The 15,639-nt window shown below is 40.5% G+C and overlaps 1 protein-coding gene across 1 annotated transcript in view; it reads left to right on the top strand.

The window, feature by feature from the left end:
* Positions 1 to 15,639, top strand: part of FURIN (furin, paired basic amino acid cleaving enzyme) — a 494,229-nt gene that overhangs the window by 437,112 nt on the left and 41,478 nt on the right. The window contains exon 14 of the mRNA XM_053717718.1: positions 15,466 to 15,590. Within this exon, the coding sequence (XP_053573693.1) occupies positions 15,466 to 15,590 (125 nt within the window). The remainder of the gene's footprint in view (positions 1 to 15,465; positions 15,591 to 15,639) is intronic.

Here is a 15,639-nt window from a genome sequence, read left to right as displayed (position 1 = left end):
CATCGGTTCTACCAAAGTTAAGTACATTTGTTGTAAAATTGTAGAAATTATTCCACCGAATGTCATTTGTAATAGTTGTCATGATAAACTTTTACATGCAGATAGTGTTTCCATCAGTAATAGTACATTGCCAGTTGCAGTTCCTTCAACTTCTAATGTGCATGATATACCTGTAAATTTTAAGAATTTGTTTCTGAATCTATTATGAAGGCTTTGTCTGCATTTCCACCTTCTAATAAACGTAAAAGGTCTTTTAAAACTTCTCATTTAGCTGATGAAATTTCAAATGACCAACAACATAATAATTCATCCTCTTCTGATGAGGATCTATCTGAAACAGAAGATCCTTCCTCAGATATTGACACTGACAAATCTACTTATTTATTTAAAATAGAGTATATGCATTCTTTATTAAAAGAAGTGTTAATTACTTTGGATATTGAGGTAATCAGTCCTATTGACGTTCAGTCTAATAAACGTTTAAATGCTTTTTTTAAACCTCCTGTGGTTTCTCCAGGTGTTTTTCCCATTCCTGAGGCTATTTCTGATATGATTTCTAGGGAATGGAATAAGCCAGGTACTTCTTTTATTCCTTCTTCAAGGTTTAAGAGATTGTATCATTTACCACAAAAATCTATAGAGTTTTGGGGAAAAAATCCCCAAAGTTGATGGGGCTATTTCTACTCTTGCTAAACGTACCACTATTCCTATGGAAGATAGCACTTCCTTTAAGGATCCTTTAGATAGGAAGCTTGAATCTTATCTAAGGAAGGCCTATTTATATTCAGGTCATCTTTTCAGACCTGCTATTTCTTTGGGTGATGTTGCGGCTGCATCAACTTTCTGGTTGGAAAATTTAGCGCAACATGAATTGTATTCTGACATATCTAGCATTGTTCGCCTACTGCAACATGCTAATCATTTTATTTGTGATGCCATTTTTGATATTATCAAAATTGATGTTAGATCCATGTCTTTAGCTGTATTAGCTAGAAGAGCTTTGTGGCTTAAATCTTGGAATGCTGATATGACATCTAAATCTAGATTACTATCTCTTTCTTTCCAAGGTAATAATTTATTTGGTTCTCAGTTGGATTCTATTATTTCAACTATCACTGGAGGAAAAGGAGTTTTTTGTCTCAGTATAAAAAAACCTAAGGGTAAATCTAAGGCTTCTAACCGTTTTCGTTCCTTTCGTCAGAATAAGGAACAAAAAGTGAAAATAAACTTATTTTTGGGTTGTGGATTATTTTCTCAGCGGAATATGGCTGTTTTTGTTTTATTCCCTCCCTCTCTAGTGACTCTTGAGTGGAAGACTCCACATCTTGGGTATTGATATCCCATATGTCACTAGCTCATGGACTCTTGCCAATTACATGAAAGAAAACATAATTTATGTAAGAACTTACCTGATAAATTAATTTCTTTCATATTGGCAAGAGTCCATGAGGCCCACCCTTTTTATGGTGGTTATTATTTTTTGTATAAAGCACAATTATTTCCAAATTCCTTTGTTGATGCTTTTTACTCCTTTCTTTATCACCCTACTACTTGGCTATTCGTTAAACTGAATTGTGGGTTTGGTGAGGGGTATATTTATAGGCATTTTGAGGTTTGGAAAACTTTGCCCCTCCTGGTAGGATTCTATATCCCATACGTCACTAGCTCAATGACTCTTGCCAATTACATGAAATAAATGAATTTATCAGGTAAGTTCTTACATAAATTATGTTTTCTTTTATTGAGACATGTAACAGCATTTATAGTTCTCTCTCTGGGAGAGTGTTATTCTGAGATATTACTGGTGTTCTATGCTGCAGATAAGAGGCTAACACCTTTTTCTTTCTGTCGGCTATATGGAGGTGTAGCTCCTTGTTAAATATCATATTTTTTCAGTTTAGCAAACATAAGGAGCTATCGCTGCTTTTTACAGTCAAATGTTTTCACAGGTCAGTTTTTCCAACATCTGATGGAAATTATAACTCTTTTAGGAGGGCGGTGGTTTCATAGTGCTATAGAGCGCAGAGTTACAGGCACAAATGGGTTACACTGGTTTGCACAATTTTGTGGCTTAGTGCTTCTGCTTCCCCTCCTTCCTATAAACAGCGGTTACATTATACTGTGACATTTGTATTGACTATATGGTCTTTATATTAGCCTCTGTTAAGAGTTTCTCCACAGTATTTGTATTGTGTGATATTGGGTATACCTTAGTTATACATAAGGTATAAGAAAACCTATCACCTGAGTATACTTGTGTATGTATTTATGCATTTCAGTTAATATGTATACACATCTGTTACTGACATGTTTGTGTGTATTTCACTGTTCTGATTCTGTCACCTTATTTGTAAAAGCAGGTAAGCGTCTTCAAGGATAAGGAGCTGTCTGAGAAGATGCAAGGAGTTTGGTTTCCTCTGGAGGCCAGGCTACAGATCAATGTTATATAACTCTGAGTGATTTATACGGCTCTTCGAAGTTTTCTCCTCTTCAAGCTCGAGACCTCAGTTTTCATTACAACACATGACAATGGCTTATGTCAATCATCAAGGGAGAACCAAGAGTTCTCTAACGATGGAGGTTTCTTTCATTCTTTCTTGGGCAAAAAGTAATCATTGTATAATATTGGCCATTCATTCTAGGGGTCAAATATTGGGATGCAGCATTTCCTCAGTCTTCTGACTTTTTATTAGGAGGAATGGTCTCTCAACCAGGAAATATACATTTGGATAGTAGCTTTTTGGGGGTTGCCGGATATCGTCATGATGGCTTCTCGCTTGAATCTCAAGCTCTCCAATTTCTGTGCCAGATCAAGAGATTCTCAGTTGGTTTAGATGCTCTAGTGGCTCCTTAACGTTTTTGTCTGATGTACCTGTTACTTCCGTTTGTTCTGCTTCCTTGAGTGATCTACCTCATCCAGCAGGGGATAGTTCCAGTAATTCTCATTGCGCCAGCTTGGCCTTGCAGGTCCTGGTATGCAGACCTTATTCTGATTTCCAGCTTTAAGCCCTGGACTTTTCCATTATGGATTACTGATTTTGGGTCTTTTCTTGCATTCAGATTGTAAATTTGTCACCATGGAAATTAAACATTTTTACGCCATAGAGGTTTTTTGGTCTCCGTTATAGTCACTCTTATTGTGACTTAAAGGACCAGTCAACACAGTAGATTTGCATAATCAACAAATGCAAGATAACAAGACAATGCAATAGCACTTAGTCTGAACTTCAAATGAGTAGTAGATTTTTTTTCTGACATTTTTAAGTTATGTCTTTTTCCACTCCCCCTGTACCATGTGACAGTCATCAGCCATTCACAAATACATACACACTTATTCTTGCACATGCTCAGTAATATACAAAGACTGTGCACATTTTGTTAATGGAAGTAAATTGGAAAGTTGTTTAAAATAGCATGCTCTATCTGAATAATGAGTTTAATTTTGATTGAGTGTCCCTTTAAGTGAGGAAATCAGTTATTTGAAAAATGTATGATTAAGGTATGGAAAGTTTTTTTCTTTCTTGGTGCGACTCCTTTGGGTTCCTTTCAAATTCTCGGGATTATGCCATTTCCTCAGGATTGGCTAAATAAGGGTTTATCAGCTGGTTTCTTGAACTTGCTAGATTGCCTGATATTCATTCTTTTGTGGGCCCTTATTAGGATTAGACTAGTGGTTAAACTAGCTTCCCCTCCATGGATTCTTCTTTGTGTCCTACATAATTTTGATGAAGTTAAGGCTTAGAAGTTTTATCTTCGAGTCACTAAGGAGTTCCATAAATCTTCCACTTTGTTAGTTTTTTCAGGTCTGCGTAGACGTCGGAAAGGCTACTGCAGTTTTCTTGGCTTCTGACTAAAACAATTATTTCACTTTTACAAATTTGCAAGGCTGCTACTTGTCCTTCCCTTTATACTTTTACCAAAAAAAAAATCATTTTGATGTTTTTGCCTCTTTAGAAGCTACGTTGGCAGGAAGGTTCTCCAGGTCGTAGCATCTGGTCAGTTATGTGCCTGCCTCTTTCCTTTTTTGTCCCACCCTTTTTATGATATTGTGGACTCCACAGCTTGGGTATTAGATGCCTTATGTTATGGCTCATGGACTATTACTACTTTATAAAAGAAAACAAAATTTATGCTTACCTGATAACTTTCTTTCATGGTGGTGAGAAAGACCATCTCTAATAACAAATCAACAGTTCTAGCATGCACCACATTTACCCTGCTTGTTCTTCCTGCTTTTCTGGTTATCTCCTTTTTCTTGGCTGTGTAAGGTAAACCGAGGGTAATAAGGAAGTGGAAGGGATTCAAGCTCTTGTCATGTTGGGTCATTTTTGCCTGTCTCCTAGTGGAGTTTAATCCCATATGTTATGGCTTGTGGTCTCTTACCACCATGAAAAAAAATATATTTTATCAGGTAAGCAAACATATTTTGGTTTTCTTCTTTTCTTTCCTAAGACATGGAGAGTCCACAACGTCATCCATTACTAGTGGGAATATCACTCCTGGCCAGCAGGAGGAGGCAAAGAGCACCACAGCAAAGCTGTTAAGTATCACTCCCCTACCCATAATCCCCGTCATTCTCTTTGCCTCTGTCAATGAAGGAGGGGAAGTTTTGGTGTCTGAAGAAAATTGGATTTCTCGCACTACAAGCAAGATTTTTGGGTCTAGCCATAGTCAACGTGAATCTCTTCAGTAGAGTAGTGGTGGCTTTAAAGCAATTAGAAAGTTGTGATGTAGTCCTCGCTTAGTTTTCTAACATATTTGCTGCCCATGGTATAGAAAGCCAGAGTAGGTTTACTCTGTTCTTTCTTTTTCTACAGGTCCCTGTGAGGAGTATGTGTCCTCTCACACCTTGTAAGCTATTGTCCTGCCTGACAGCTAGATTTCAGGTAAGTGACATTTTTGTTTTCTAGGTATTGGAGACGGTGCACTTAATAAGGTTGAGCTGCAACATTATCCGGAAAATGTTATATCCTTTATAAGGATATTTACAGGCAGGGAGCAGGCACTTTTATTGTGACGAAGAGACTAAGGGGTTATTACTTTTTATTTGGGCTTTAAAGTATACTCCCCTTTACTTTATTGTGGGCTGTTTGTATTTTATCTAAGCAAGCTTCTTGTTATGGCACACTTCATGTATATAATGTGTGTTTAATGATACTGATGCATAGTATGAGGTGCTGCTCAGTTTGTTTTTTTCTTATGGCGAAACGATAGGATTAACGGTCTAATCCGGCATTAAAGATGGCGACGCTGACTATATTTGCTGAGGTCAGAAACGCTCGCTTGTATTTTGTCTGCAGTTTTTCTCATTGGCAAATCATGTGACCAGCTTTCCGCTTCGATTCTCTAGCGGAGCGGCGTCTTATCTGATGACGACATTTTCTGGATGCTCTCGTTAGGCTGCAGGGCTCTTGCTGTTTTGTCTTGGCTAATTTTTCAGTCGAAGGTCAGGTTAAGACTCCTCAGTCAGACTAAGGTGTAGGGGGTACTAATTTTTGGTTTAGACTCTCTCTGATCAGAATTCTGTTCTTAAAGTGACAGTGCCTTAAAAATTATAAAGTAAATATTAAAATATTAAAATGTTATTTCTCTTTTTATTTTTAATTATGGACATGGCAGACTGTGTTTATTAAATGCTTGCTACGCTTTGAGGCAAAAATTGCTTCAACTATGCAATTCTGTGCTGCTTGCTTAGCTAGAACTCTCGTATGTAGAGATAGATTGTTGCCCTCTGAGCCCAATGTCTCTCAGGATGATGCTGTTCAGGCAATGCCACAGCTTTCTCCTCAAATGTCCCAAGCCTCAATGGTGTCACATGCAGTGCCTTGCGATTTCTCTTAGCCTCCTGGAGGCGTTTATTTGCCTTTTGCTGCACAGATATCTGCTGCATTATCTGCTTTTCCTGCATTTGGGAAACGCAGGAGGGAAGCTAAACATTTTTCAGATTATAAGGTGTCTGTTCCATCTGCTGCTTTGCAGGTTGCCCTCCCTCATAACTCTGTTGAGGAGGTTACCTTGGTAATATCAGATTCTGACAGTTTAGATCCTTGGTCTGAAGTTGAAGAAGTAATCTTCAGATTTAACCTTGAACACCTTTGTGTATTGTTAAAGAAGGTTTTGGCTAATTAGACGACTCTGACTCTTCTGTCGCAGTCAACCCTGAAAAATCTAGTACATTTGACAAATACTATGATATTCCTTCCTCTGTTACTGTTCCAGTCCGTGTGACAGAGATCATTTCACAGGTATGGGAGTAGTCGGGGATACCTTTCTCCCCCTCTCCAGTCTTTAAAAAGATTTTGCCTGTTGCTGACTCCATTAAAGATTCATGGTGCACGGTCCCTAAAGTAGAAAGAGCTTTTTCTACTTTGGTTATGAGACCTATGATCCCTATCGAGGATAGCTGATCCTTTAAGGACAAGAAGCTGGAGGCTTATTTGCAATAGATGTTTGTTCATCAGGGTCTTCAATGGCAACCTGCAGTTCGTATTACCGCAATAGCAAGTGCTGCATCTAAGTGCGATACCTTGTCCGAATCAGTTTTAACAAGGAGATCAAGATAGGATTAAGGCTCTCAGGTTAGCCAATTCCTTTATTTCTGATGCTAACATGCAGGTTATTACACTGGGAGCCAAGATGTCTGGCTTCACTGTCCTAGCCGAAGGGCATTGTAGCTAAAATCTTAGTCAGCTGATGTTACCTCTAAGTCCAAGCTTCTAACGCTTTCTTACAAGGGTAAAACCTTGTTTGGACCTGGTCTGACTGAAATTATTTCTCATATTACGGGTGAAAAAGGGTCATTTGTACCACAAGAATAAGAATAACAGAACTAAAGGACGTCAAAGTAATTTTTGTTCCTTTTGTAACTTCAAAGGTCAAAAGTCTTCCTCTCCCTCTTCCAAGCAGGAGCAGTCCAAGTCCTCTTGGAAGCCCAATCAGTCTTGGAACAAGGTGTAGCAATCAAAGAAACCCTCAGCTGAGTCTAAGTCAGCATGAAGGGTCGACCCTGGTCCTGAATCGGATCAAGTGGGGGGCAGACTTCCCCTGTTTTGTCAAGCATGGATACGAGATGTCCCAGATCCTTGGGCTATGGACATAGTATCTCAGGGTTACAAAATAAAATTCAAAACCTTTCCTCTCAGGGGCAGATTCCATCTCTTCTTACCTAGTCTGCAGATAATCTTGAGAGGCATTCTTGAACTGCGTTCAGGACCTTTCTTCCCTGGGAGTGATAGTTCCAGTAAGGGAATAGGGTCTAGGATTCTATTTAAATCTGTTCGTGGTTCCCAAAAAAGAGGGAACTTTTTGACCCATTTTAGACCTAAAGGGTCGAAACAAGTTTTTCAGGGTACGATCCTTCAAAATGGAAATCATTCGTTACATTCTTCCTTTGTTCCAAGAGGGTCAGTTCATGTCGACCATAGACCCGAAGGATGCGTATCTTCATGTTCCCATCCACAAGGATCATCACCAGTTCCTGAGATTAAATTTGTGCTCTTCCGTTTGGCCTTGCCACAGCTCCCAGAATTTTTTCAAAGGTTCTGGGGGCTCTCTTGGCAGTGATCAGGTCTTGGGGAATTGCAGTGGAGCCCTACCTGGACGACATATTTGTTCAGGCGCCATCATTTCAACAAGCAAACTCTAATACAGAGATCTTGTTGTCTTTTCTATGTTCCCACGGATGGAAAGTGAATCTGGAGGAGAGTTACCTTGTTCCAGCTGCAAGGCTAATTTTTTTATAGGGATCATAATAGATTCCCTATCTATGAATAATTTTCCTCTTGCTTCTTTACAGTCTGTTCGACCATCAGTGACTCGATGTATGGAGGTAATTGGTTTGATGTTTGCTTCCATGGACGTCATTCCCTTTGCTTGATTCCATTTCAGAGCCCTGCAGTTATGCATGCTCAAACAATGGAACGGAGACCATTCGGATCTGTCTCAGAGGATAGATCTAGTCCAGTCGACAAGAAACTCTCTCCCGTGGTGTCTTTCTCAGGAGCATCTGTCTCAGGGCACATGCTTCCGGAGACGCCAGCCTGATTGGGACTCGTTAGAGGCCAGGGACTATGGACTCTGGAGGAGTCTGTTCTCCCCATAAACATTTTTGGAGTTGAGAGCGATTTACAATGCTCTGATAGCTTGGCCTCCGTTGTCCTTAACCCGATTTATCTGGTTCCAGTTGAACAACATCACCTCAGTGGCTTACATCAACCACCAGGGAGGAACTCTGAGTTCCTTAGCCATGAAGAAGGTGGCATGGATTATTCAGTGGGCGAAAGCTCACAATTGTTGTCTGCCATCCACATTCCAGGAATGGACAATTGGGAAGCGGATTTCCTGAGCAGACAGACTTTTCTTCCCGGATTAACCCTGAAATTGGGGGTGCCGGAGTTGGATTTTGATAGCATATCTGCAGAACGCCAAACTTCCAAGGTATGGTTAAAGGTCAAGAGATCTGCAGGCCACCGTGAAAGATGTTCTAGAGGTTTTTTGGGATTTCAGTCTAGCATACCTGTTTTCTCCTTTAGCGCTCCTCCCACAAGACATTGCTCGTATCAAACAGGAGAAAGAGTTGGTAATTCTAATAGCTCCTGCATGGCCTCGCAGGATCCGGTATGTAGACCTAGTGAAGATGTCATCTCTTCCATCTTGGACCTTCTAATGCATGGTCTTTTTCTCCATCTAAATATTGTTTCTCTTAAGCTGGCTGCTTGGAGATTGAACGCTTAGTTCTGTCTAGGTGTGGATTTTTCTGAGTCGGTCTTTGAGATCATGATCCAGGCTTTTGTAAGCCTGTTACTCGTAAAATTTACCATAAGGTATGGTGTTAATACCTTTTATTGATGTGAATTGGTGTGTAAGGGCTACTCTTGGAGTAGAGTTAGGATTCCTAGAATTTTGTCTTTTTTCCAGGAAGGTCTGGAGTCAGGATAGTCAGTCGGTTCTCTGAAAGGTCAGATTTCTGCTTTATCTATTTTGTTACTCTAGCATCTGGCGGACGTGCCAGATGTTCAATTTTTTTGTCAGGCCCTGGTCAGTATCAGGACTGTGTTTAAACCTGTTGCTCCTCCTTGGAGCCTTAACATAGTTAAAGTTTTGCAGCAGGCTCCATTTGAGCCTTTGCATTCCATAGATATTAAGTTGTTATCTTGGAAGGTTTTGTTTCTTATTTCTATTTCTTCTGCTCAGAGAGCCTCTGAGCTCTCGGCTTTGCAGTGTGATTCGCCTTACCTTATTTTTTATGCGGATAAGGAGGTCCTGCGTAATAAATTGGGATTTCTCCCTAATGTGATTTCGGATAGAAATATTATTTAGGATATTGTTGATTCTCTCTGTCCCAATCGTTCTTATCATAAGGAACGTCTGTTGCACAACTTAGATGTTTTGCACGCTCTACAATTCTACCTGCAGGCGTCTAAGGATTTACGCCAATCTTCTGCCCTGTTTGTTTATTTCTCAGGAAAGCGTAAGGGTTAGAAAGCCACTTTTAATACTCAACAAGAGCTTAAGAGTAGTATTATTCATTTTGCTTATGAGACTGCTGGTCAGCAGTCTCCTGAGAGAATTACAGCTCTTTCCACTAGGGATGTCCCCTCTTCTTGGGCTTTCAAAATTGAAGCTTCTGTGGAACAGATTTGCAAGGCTGCAACTTGGTCCTCTCTGCATACTTTTTACAAATTTTATCCTTTGCCTCGGCTGAGGCCTCTTTTGGGAGAAAGCTGTGATGCCTTCTGTTTAGGTTTGTCCTGTTCTCCCTCCCTAGTCATCTGTGTACTCTAGCTTGGGTATTGGTTCCCACTAGTAATTGACATCGTGGACTCTCCATATCTTAGGAAAGAAAGCAAAATTTATGCTTACCTGATAAATATCTTACTTGGCCGGATATAGAGCGTCCACGACTCCACCCTTTGTGTTGTTCCTTTTTTCCATTTCCCTTCGTTCGAATGACTGGGGATTATGGGTAGGGGAGTAATACTTAACAGCTTTGCTGTGGTGCTCTTTGCCTCCTTTTTATTTGAGTAAATGGCAGATATGGGTGCAGACTTTTTTCTGGATTTGTACTGGTAAATTTAGATCCGGTGGTGTCAGGTTTTACTTTTACTTATTTAAGTGTTTTCACTTTATAGTATTGAGATTATCTTCTCGGCTATGAGGGTCAGTTATGAGGGGTGTTTATATAATACTCAATGCCCTTACTTTCACTTAGAAAGCTATTCATATTACAAATTTAATATGTATTGGAGCAGATATCGGCTCTGGAAGCGCACGCTTTGTTGAAAGAACAGTGCACTCTTCAGATTGATTTTGTATCTTCCTCTTCTATCTTCCGCTTCTAGTCGGAGTGGTGCTGACCGTTTTTCTAAATTAGTCGGTGTAATAAGCAGGGTTGTATTGACAATCTCAGCCCACTGTTTCAATTTGCACTCTTGATGAAATGTACAAGCGCCATCTTGACTCTTCTTCTAAGCTACAAGAACGGAGTGGTGTCATTTTCAGAAGGTTGCTGAAGCCCGGTCACGTGACACCGCCCTCTTCTCCATCTGAGAATGGAGCGGTGTTGTTGATTCTGCCCCCAAATGTTATCGTATCTATAGTTGGGACCTGTGTGGTTTAACGGTTATGAAGAAACTTTCTTCCAGTCTATTAAAGTGACAGCACACAAAGACCTGCATGTATAATATGATTTTTTTTTTATTATTATACTTTAGAACAGGGGTTTTGCTCCTGTGTAATATTGCTTCTTATGTCCTACACCAGTTTAATATGATTAAGTGATAACACAATTTTTGTGTTGTTTCTGTGTGTTTTGTTCACGGAGCTAGAATTCTGCTCCTATGGACATACATCTGCTCTGCCTTGAATTAAAAAATTTATTTTTTGAGTCCCACGTCTCTCAGGATGATGCTGTTTAGGCAATGCCACAGTTTTCTTCTTAAGCATCCCAAGCCTTCATGGCATCACATGCAGTGCCCTGTGGTTCCTCTCCTGGAGGAGTGTATTTGCCTGCAGATTTTGAAGCTCAGGTATGCTCTGCGGTATCTGCAGCTTTATCTGCTTTTCCTTTCCTACAGGGAAAATGCAAGATGACATTTAAAGATTCAGATTGTAAGGTTTCTGCTCCATATTCTGCTACAGGTTGCTCTTTCTCCTAAGTCTGATGAAGAGGATTCACCGGTAGCTTCTGAGGGTGAAATCTCAGATTCGGACAGTATAATTCCTTCATCTGATGTTGAAGTGGTCTCCTTCAGATGTATGCTTGAACACCTCGTGTTTTGTTTAAGGAGGTTTTTCGCTACTTGGACGACACCGATACTCCTGTCCCGTGGAAGTTTTGAAAATGTTCTCAGTTTTATAATGTCGTTCCTATGAGGAAGGGTTTCTAGACGGGCTATGGATTTTTAAAGGAATAGGAGAAGCTAGGAATACCTTCTTCTCTGTCTCCCATCTTTTTAAAGGATTTCCTGTCGCTGACTCCATTAGAATGCACTGCGCTTTAGGTAGAAGGGAGCATTTCTACTATGGCTCAGAGAATTGTGATCCCTATAAGAGGATAGATGCTCCTTTACGGATCCATGGATAAGAAGCTGGAGGTTTATTTGATCATCTAGAGCAATTCCCTGTCTTATTAGACTCGCTGTGCTAGCCCGTGGGGCATGGTTGTTGAAATCTTGGTCAGCTGGGAAACCTACCTGTGGCTTAGTGGTACAGCCTCGGCTTTATAGCACTGCAGATGCAGGTTCAATATCTAATTGACAAAGACATGTGCCAACCGTGGTGATATTTGGAATATATTTAATGTTTTCTCCAAGTCCAAGCTTCTGGCGCTTCCTTACAAGGATGAGATCTTGTTTGGACCTTGTTTGGACCTTTTGTCTGGCAGATTTATCCTCTGACTTTACGTGTGGAAAAAGGTCTTTTCTACCACACGTCAAGAGGAGTAGACTAAGGAATGTTTTCCTTTTACTGCAGGGACAGTCCTTTCTTTTTGGTATTCCAGCCAGTCTTGGTCCAGGGGGCAGCAATCTAAGATGTCCTCACAGAGGCAGATTTCTCCTTTCTAGAGTATCTGTGGTCCAGGTATGATGAGAGGCATACTTGAACTGGGTTTAGGACCTTCCTCTCTTGGAGTGATAGTTCCTGTTCCAGTCAGGGAATGGGATCTAGGTTTTTACCTCAGGTTTTTCAGAGTACCGTTCTTCAAAGTAGTCTCCATTCTTCTTTAGTTCAAGACGGTCTATTCATGACGAACAGAGACCTGAAGGATGTGTATCTTCTTGTTCCAGTTATCCAGGATCTTCTCAATTATCTGAGATTCCTCATCTGAGTAAGACTGTTTAGGTCTTGGGGTATTGCAAGGGTGACCTCCTGGACAATATATGGTTCAGGTGTCATCCTTCCTTTGAGCAAACTCTCTTTCTAGAGATATGGTCTATTCTATGTTCCCATGGATGGAAATTGAATCTTGGGAAGAGTTTCCTTGTTCCAACTACAAGGGTGATTGTTTTTTTTTTTTGGGGGGGGGGACGTTATCCCTTTTCTAGAGTTCATTTGAGAACTCTGCAGTTATGCCTGCTCAGTCAATTGAGCGGTGACCATTCAAATCTCTTTCAGAGAATAGATCTAGTTCAGCTTTAAGACATTCTTTTCTGTGGTGTTTTTTTTCAGGAGTATCTGTCTCAGGGCACATATGTTTCCGGAGACATTCCTGGGTTATTGTGACCACGGACGTCAGCCTGCAGGGCTGGGGGAGCAGTCTGGAACTCTTTTTAAAGGTGCAAGGACTTTGGACTCAAGAGGAATCTGCTCTCCCCATCAACATTTTTGTAGTTGAGTGATTTTCAGTGCTTGTCCTCAGTTGTCTTTAGCCAGGTTTATCAGGTTCCAGTCGGACAATATCCCCTCTGGGGCTTACATTAACCACCAGGGAGGAATTTGGGGTTCCTTAGCCTTGAAGGAGGTGGCTAGGTTTGTTCAGTGGGCGGAAGCTCACAATTGCTGTCTATCTGCCATCCACATTCCAGAAGGGGTCAACTGGGAAGCGGACTTCCTGAGCAGACAGATTTTTCTTGCGGGGAGTGGGTTCTCCATCCGGAGGTGTTCTCCAGGTTCCCCCTCAAATGGTTAATGTTGATGACATCTCGGCAGATCGCCAAGCTTCCAAGGTACGGTCAAGGTCAAGAGATATTTTGGCCGCCCTGATAGTTGCTATGGCGGTTCCTTGGGCAGTTTTGCATACCTGTTTCCTCTGTTTTCTCTCCTTCCACAAGTCATTGCTCGTATCAAACAGGAGAGAGCATCAGTAATTCTAATAGCTTCTACGTGGCCTCGCAGGACCTGGTATGCAGACCTAGTGAAGATGTCATCTCTTCCACCTTGAAGGTTGCTTCTGAGGAAGGACCTTCTAACACAGGGTTTATTCCTTCATCCAGATCTTGTTTCTCTGAAGCTGATTGTTTGGAGATGAAACGCTTAGTTCTATCTAAGCGTGGTTTTTCTTAGTCGTTCATTGTGACCTTGATTCAGGTTCGGAAGCCTGTTATTAGAAAAATGTATCATAAGGTATGGTGTATATACCTTTATTCGTGGGAATCCAAGGGCTACTCTTGGTGTCAGGTCAGGATTCCTAGGATTTTGTCCTTTATCCAGGAAGGTCTGGAGAAGTTTGTTACACAACATCTGGCGGTTGTGCCAGATGTTTATTCCTTTTGTCATCCCTGATCAGAATCAGGCCTGTGTTTAAGTCTGTTGCTCCTCCTTGGAGCCTTATCCTTGTTCTTAAAGGTTTGCAGCAGGCTCCGTTTGAGCCATTGCATTCTATAGATGTTAAGTTGTTATCTTGGAAGGTTTTGTTTCTTATTGCTATCTCTTCTGCTCGGAGAGTCTCGGAACTCTTGGCTTTGCAGTGTGATTCGCCTTACCTTATTTTTCAAGCTGTTATGGTGGTTCTTCGTACTAAATTGGTATTTCTCCTTAAAGTGGTTTCAGATACAAATATTAATCAGGAAATTGGTGTTCCTTCTCTATGTCCTAATCCTTCTTCTCATAAGCAACATTTTGTTGCACAACTTAGATGTTGTGCATGCTCTTTAATTCTACCTACAGGCGATTTTCGCCAGTCCTCTGCCCTCTTTGTGTCTCTGGAAAGCGTGAAGGTCAGAGAGCTTACTTCGTTTTCTCTCTGGTTGAGAAGTATTATTTGTTTTGCTTATGAGACTGCTGGACAGCAGCCTCCTGAGAGAATTACAGCTCATTCCACTACGACTGTCTCCTCTTCTTGGGCTTTCAAAAATAAAGCTTCTGTGGAACAGATTTGCAAGGCTGCAACTTCGTCCTCTCTGCATACTTTTTCCAAATTTGATACTTTGGCCTCGTCTGAGGCCTCTTTTGTGAGAAAGGTTCTTCAAGCGGTGGTGCCTTCTGTTTAGGGCTGCCTGTCTTGTTCTCCCTCCCTGTTCATTCTGTGTCCTCTAGCTTGGGTATTAGTAATTGAATGACATTGTGGACTCTCCATATCTTAGGAAAGAAAACAAAATGTATGCCTACCTGATGATAAATTTCTTTCTTTCCGGATATGTCCACAACCCCACCCGTTGTATTAAGACAGTTATTTTTGACTAAACACCAGGCACCTTTACACCTTTGTATTATTCCTTTTTCCATTTCCCTTCGGTTGAATGACTGGGGTTTGTGGGAAGGGAAGTCATACTTAACAGCTTTGGTGTGGTGATCTTTGCCGCCTCCTGCTGGCCAGGAGTGATATTCCCACTAGTAATTGAATGACGTTGTCGACTCTCCATATCCGGAAATAAAGAAATTTATCAGGTAAGCATAAATTTTGTTTTTGTTTTTTTCTTTGTCTTAAAATGCCACTTAAAAATATCTTGGTTTGAAGTGGCATCCGGTCCTTCATATTAGAGCTTGTTCTTCACTTGATTTTTCCAATATAGAAAGAGGCACCCTTAAAGTCTCTCATCACTTTCTGTCAGTAGTAGATACCTTTGTTCTTAAATCCTACTCTAGGATTTGGGAGAATAATTTTATATTCTATTTAATGTATTTTCCACTTCCACAAATAATGTACAGCTCTGAGGGGTCTCATTTGGTAAATTACTGCCATAATGAACCAAGGATGTAAAGCATAATCTGCAGTACATTCATTTTCTTGAGCCATCCATCGTAGCATTCACCAAAATATGCATTTTAGCTTCTGAGTTATTTTTTATTATATTGTTTAAATAGGTGAAAAAGATATTAGAAAGAGGTTACTATTTATGCCTCAAACAAGAGCAGGGTGAAGTTTCTGTCTGTCAGTGTTTTTTTTAATTTAGAAAAAAAAAAGCACTCATTTTATATGAAATCCTAGAAAACTTAATTTACTGCAGTTAAGATTGTGTTTTTTGGGGGTGCTTTTTGTCTTTTTTTTTCTGTCCTTTTTTATATTTTTTTCTGCTTCTTTTTTAGGCCCCATGATTATTCTGCTGATGGCTTCAATGACTGGGCATTTATGACAACCCATTCATGGGATGAGGATCCAGCGGGAGAGTGGATACTGGAGATAGAAAACACTAGTAACAATAACAACTATGGTAAGTTATTTCTTGCTGTGAACTGCAAATAGAAATGAGGAGTGTCTGA

Source organism: Bombina bombina, chromosome 6, assembly GCF_027579735.1.
Source record: "Bombina bombina isolate aBomBom1 chromosome 6, aBomBom1.pri, whole genome shotgun sequence".
Classification (NCBI taxonomy): domain Eukaryota; kingdom Metazoa; phylum Chordata; class Amphibia; order Anura; family Bombinatoridae; genus Bombina; species Bombina bombina.
The sequence above is the reverse complement of the archived record's forward strand: the minus strand, read 5'-3'. Positions and strand labels throughout refer to the sequence as shown.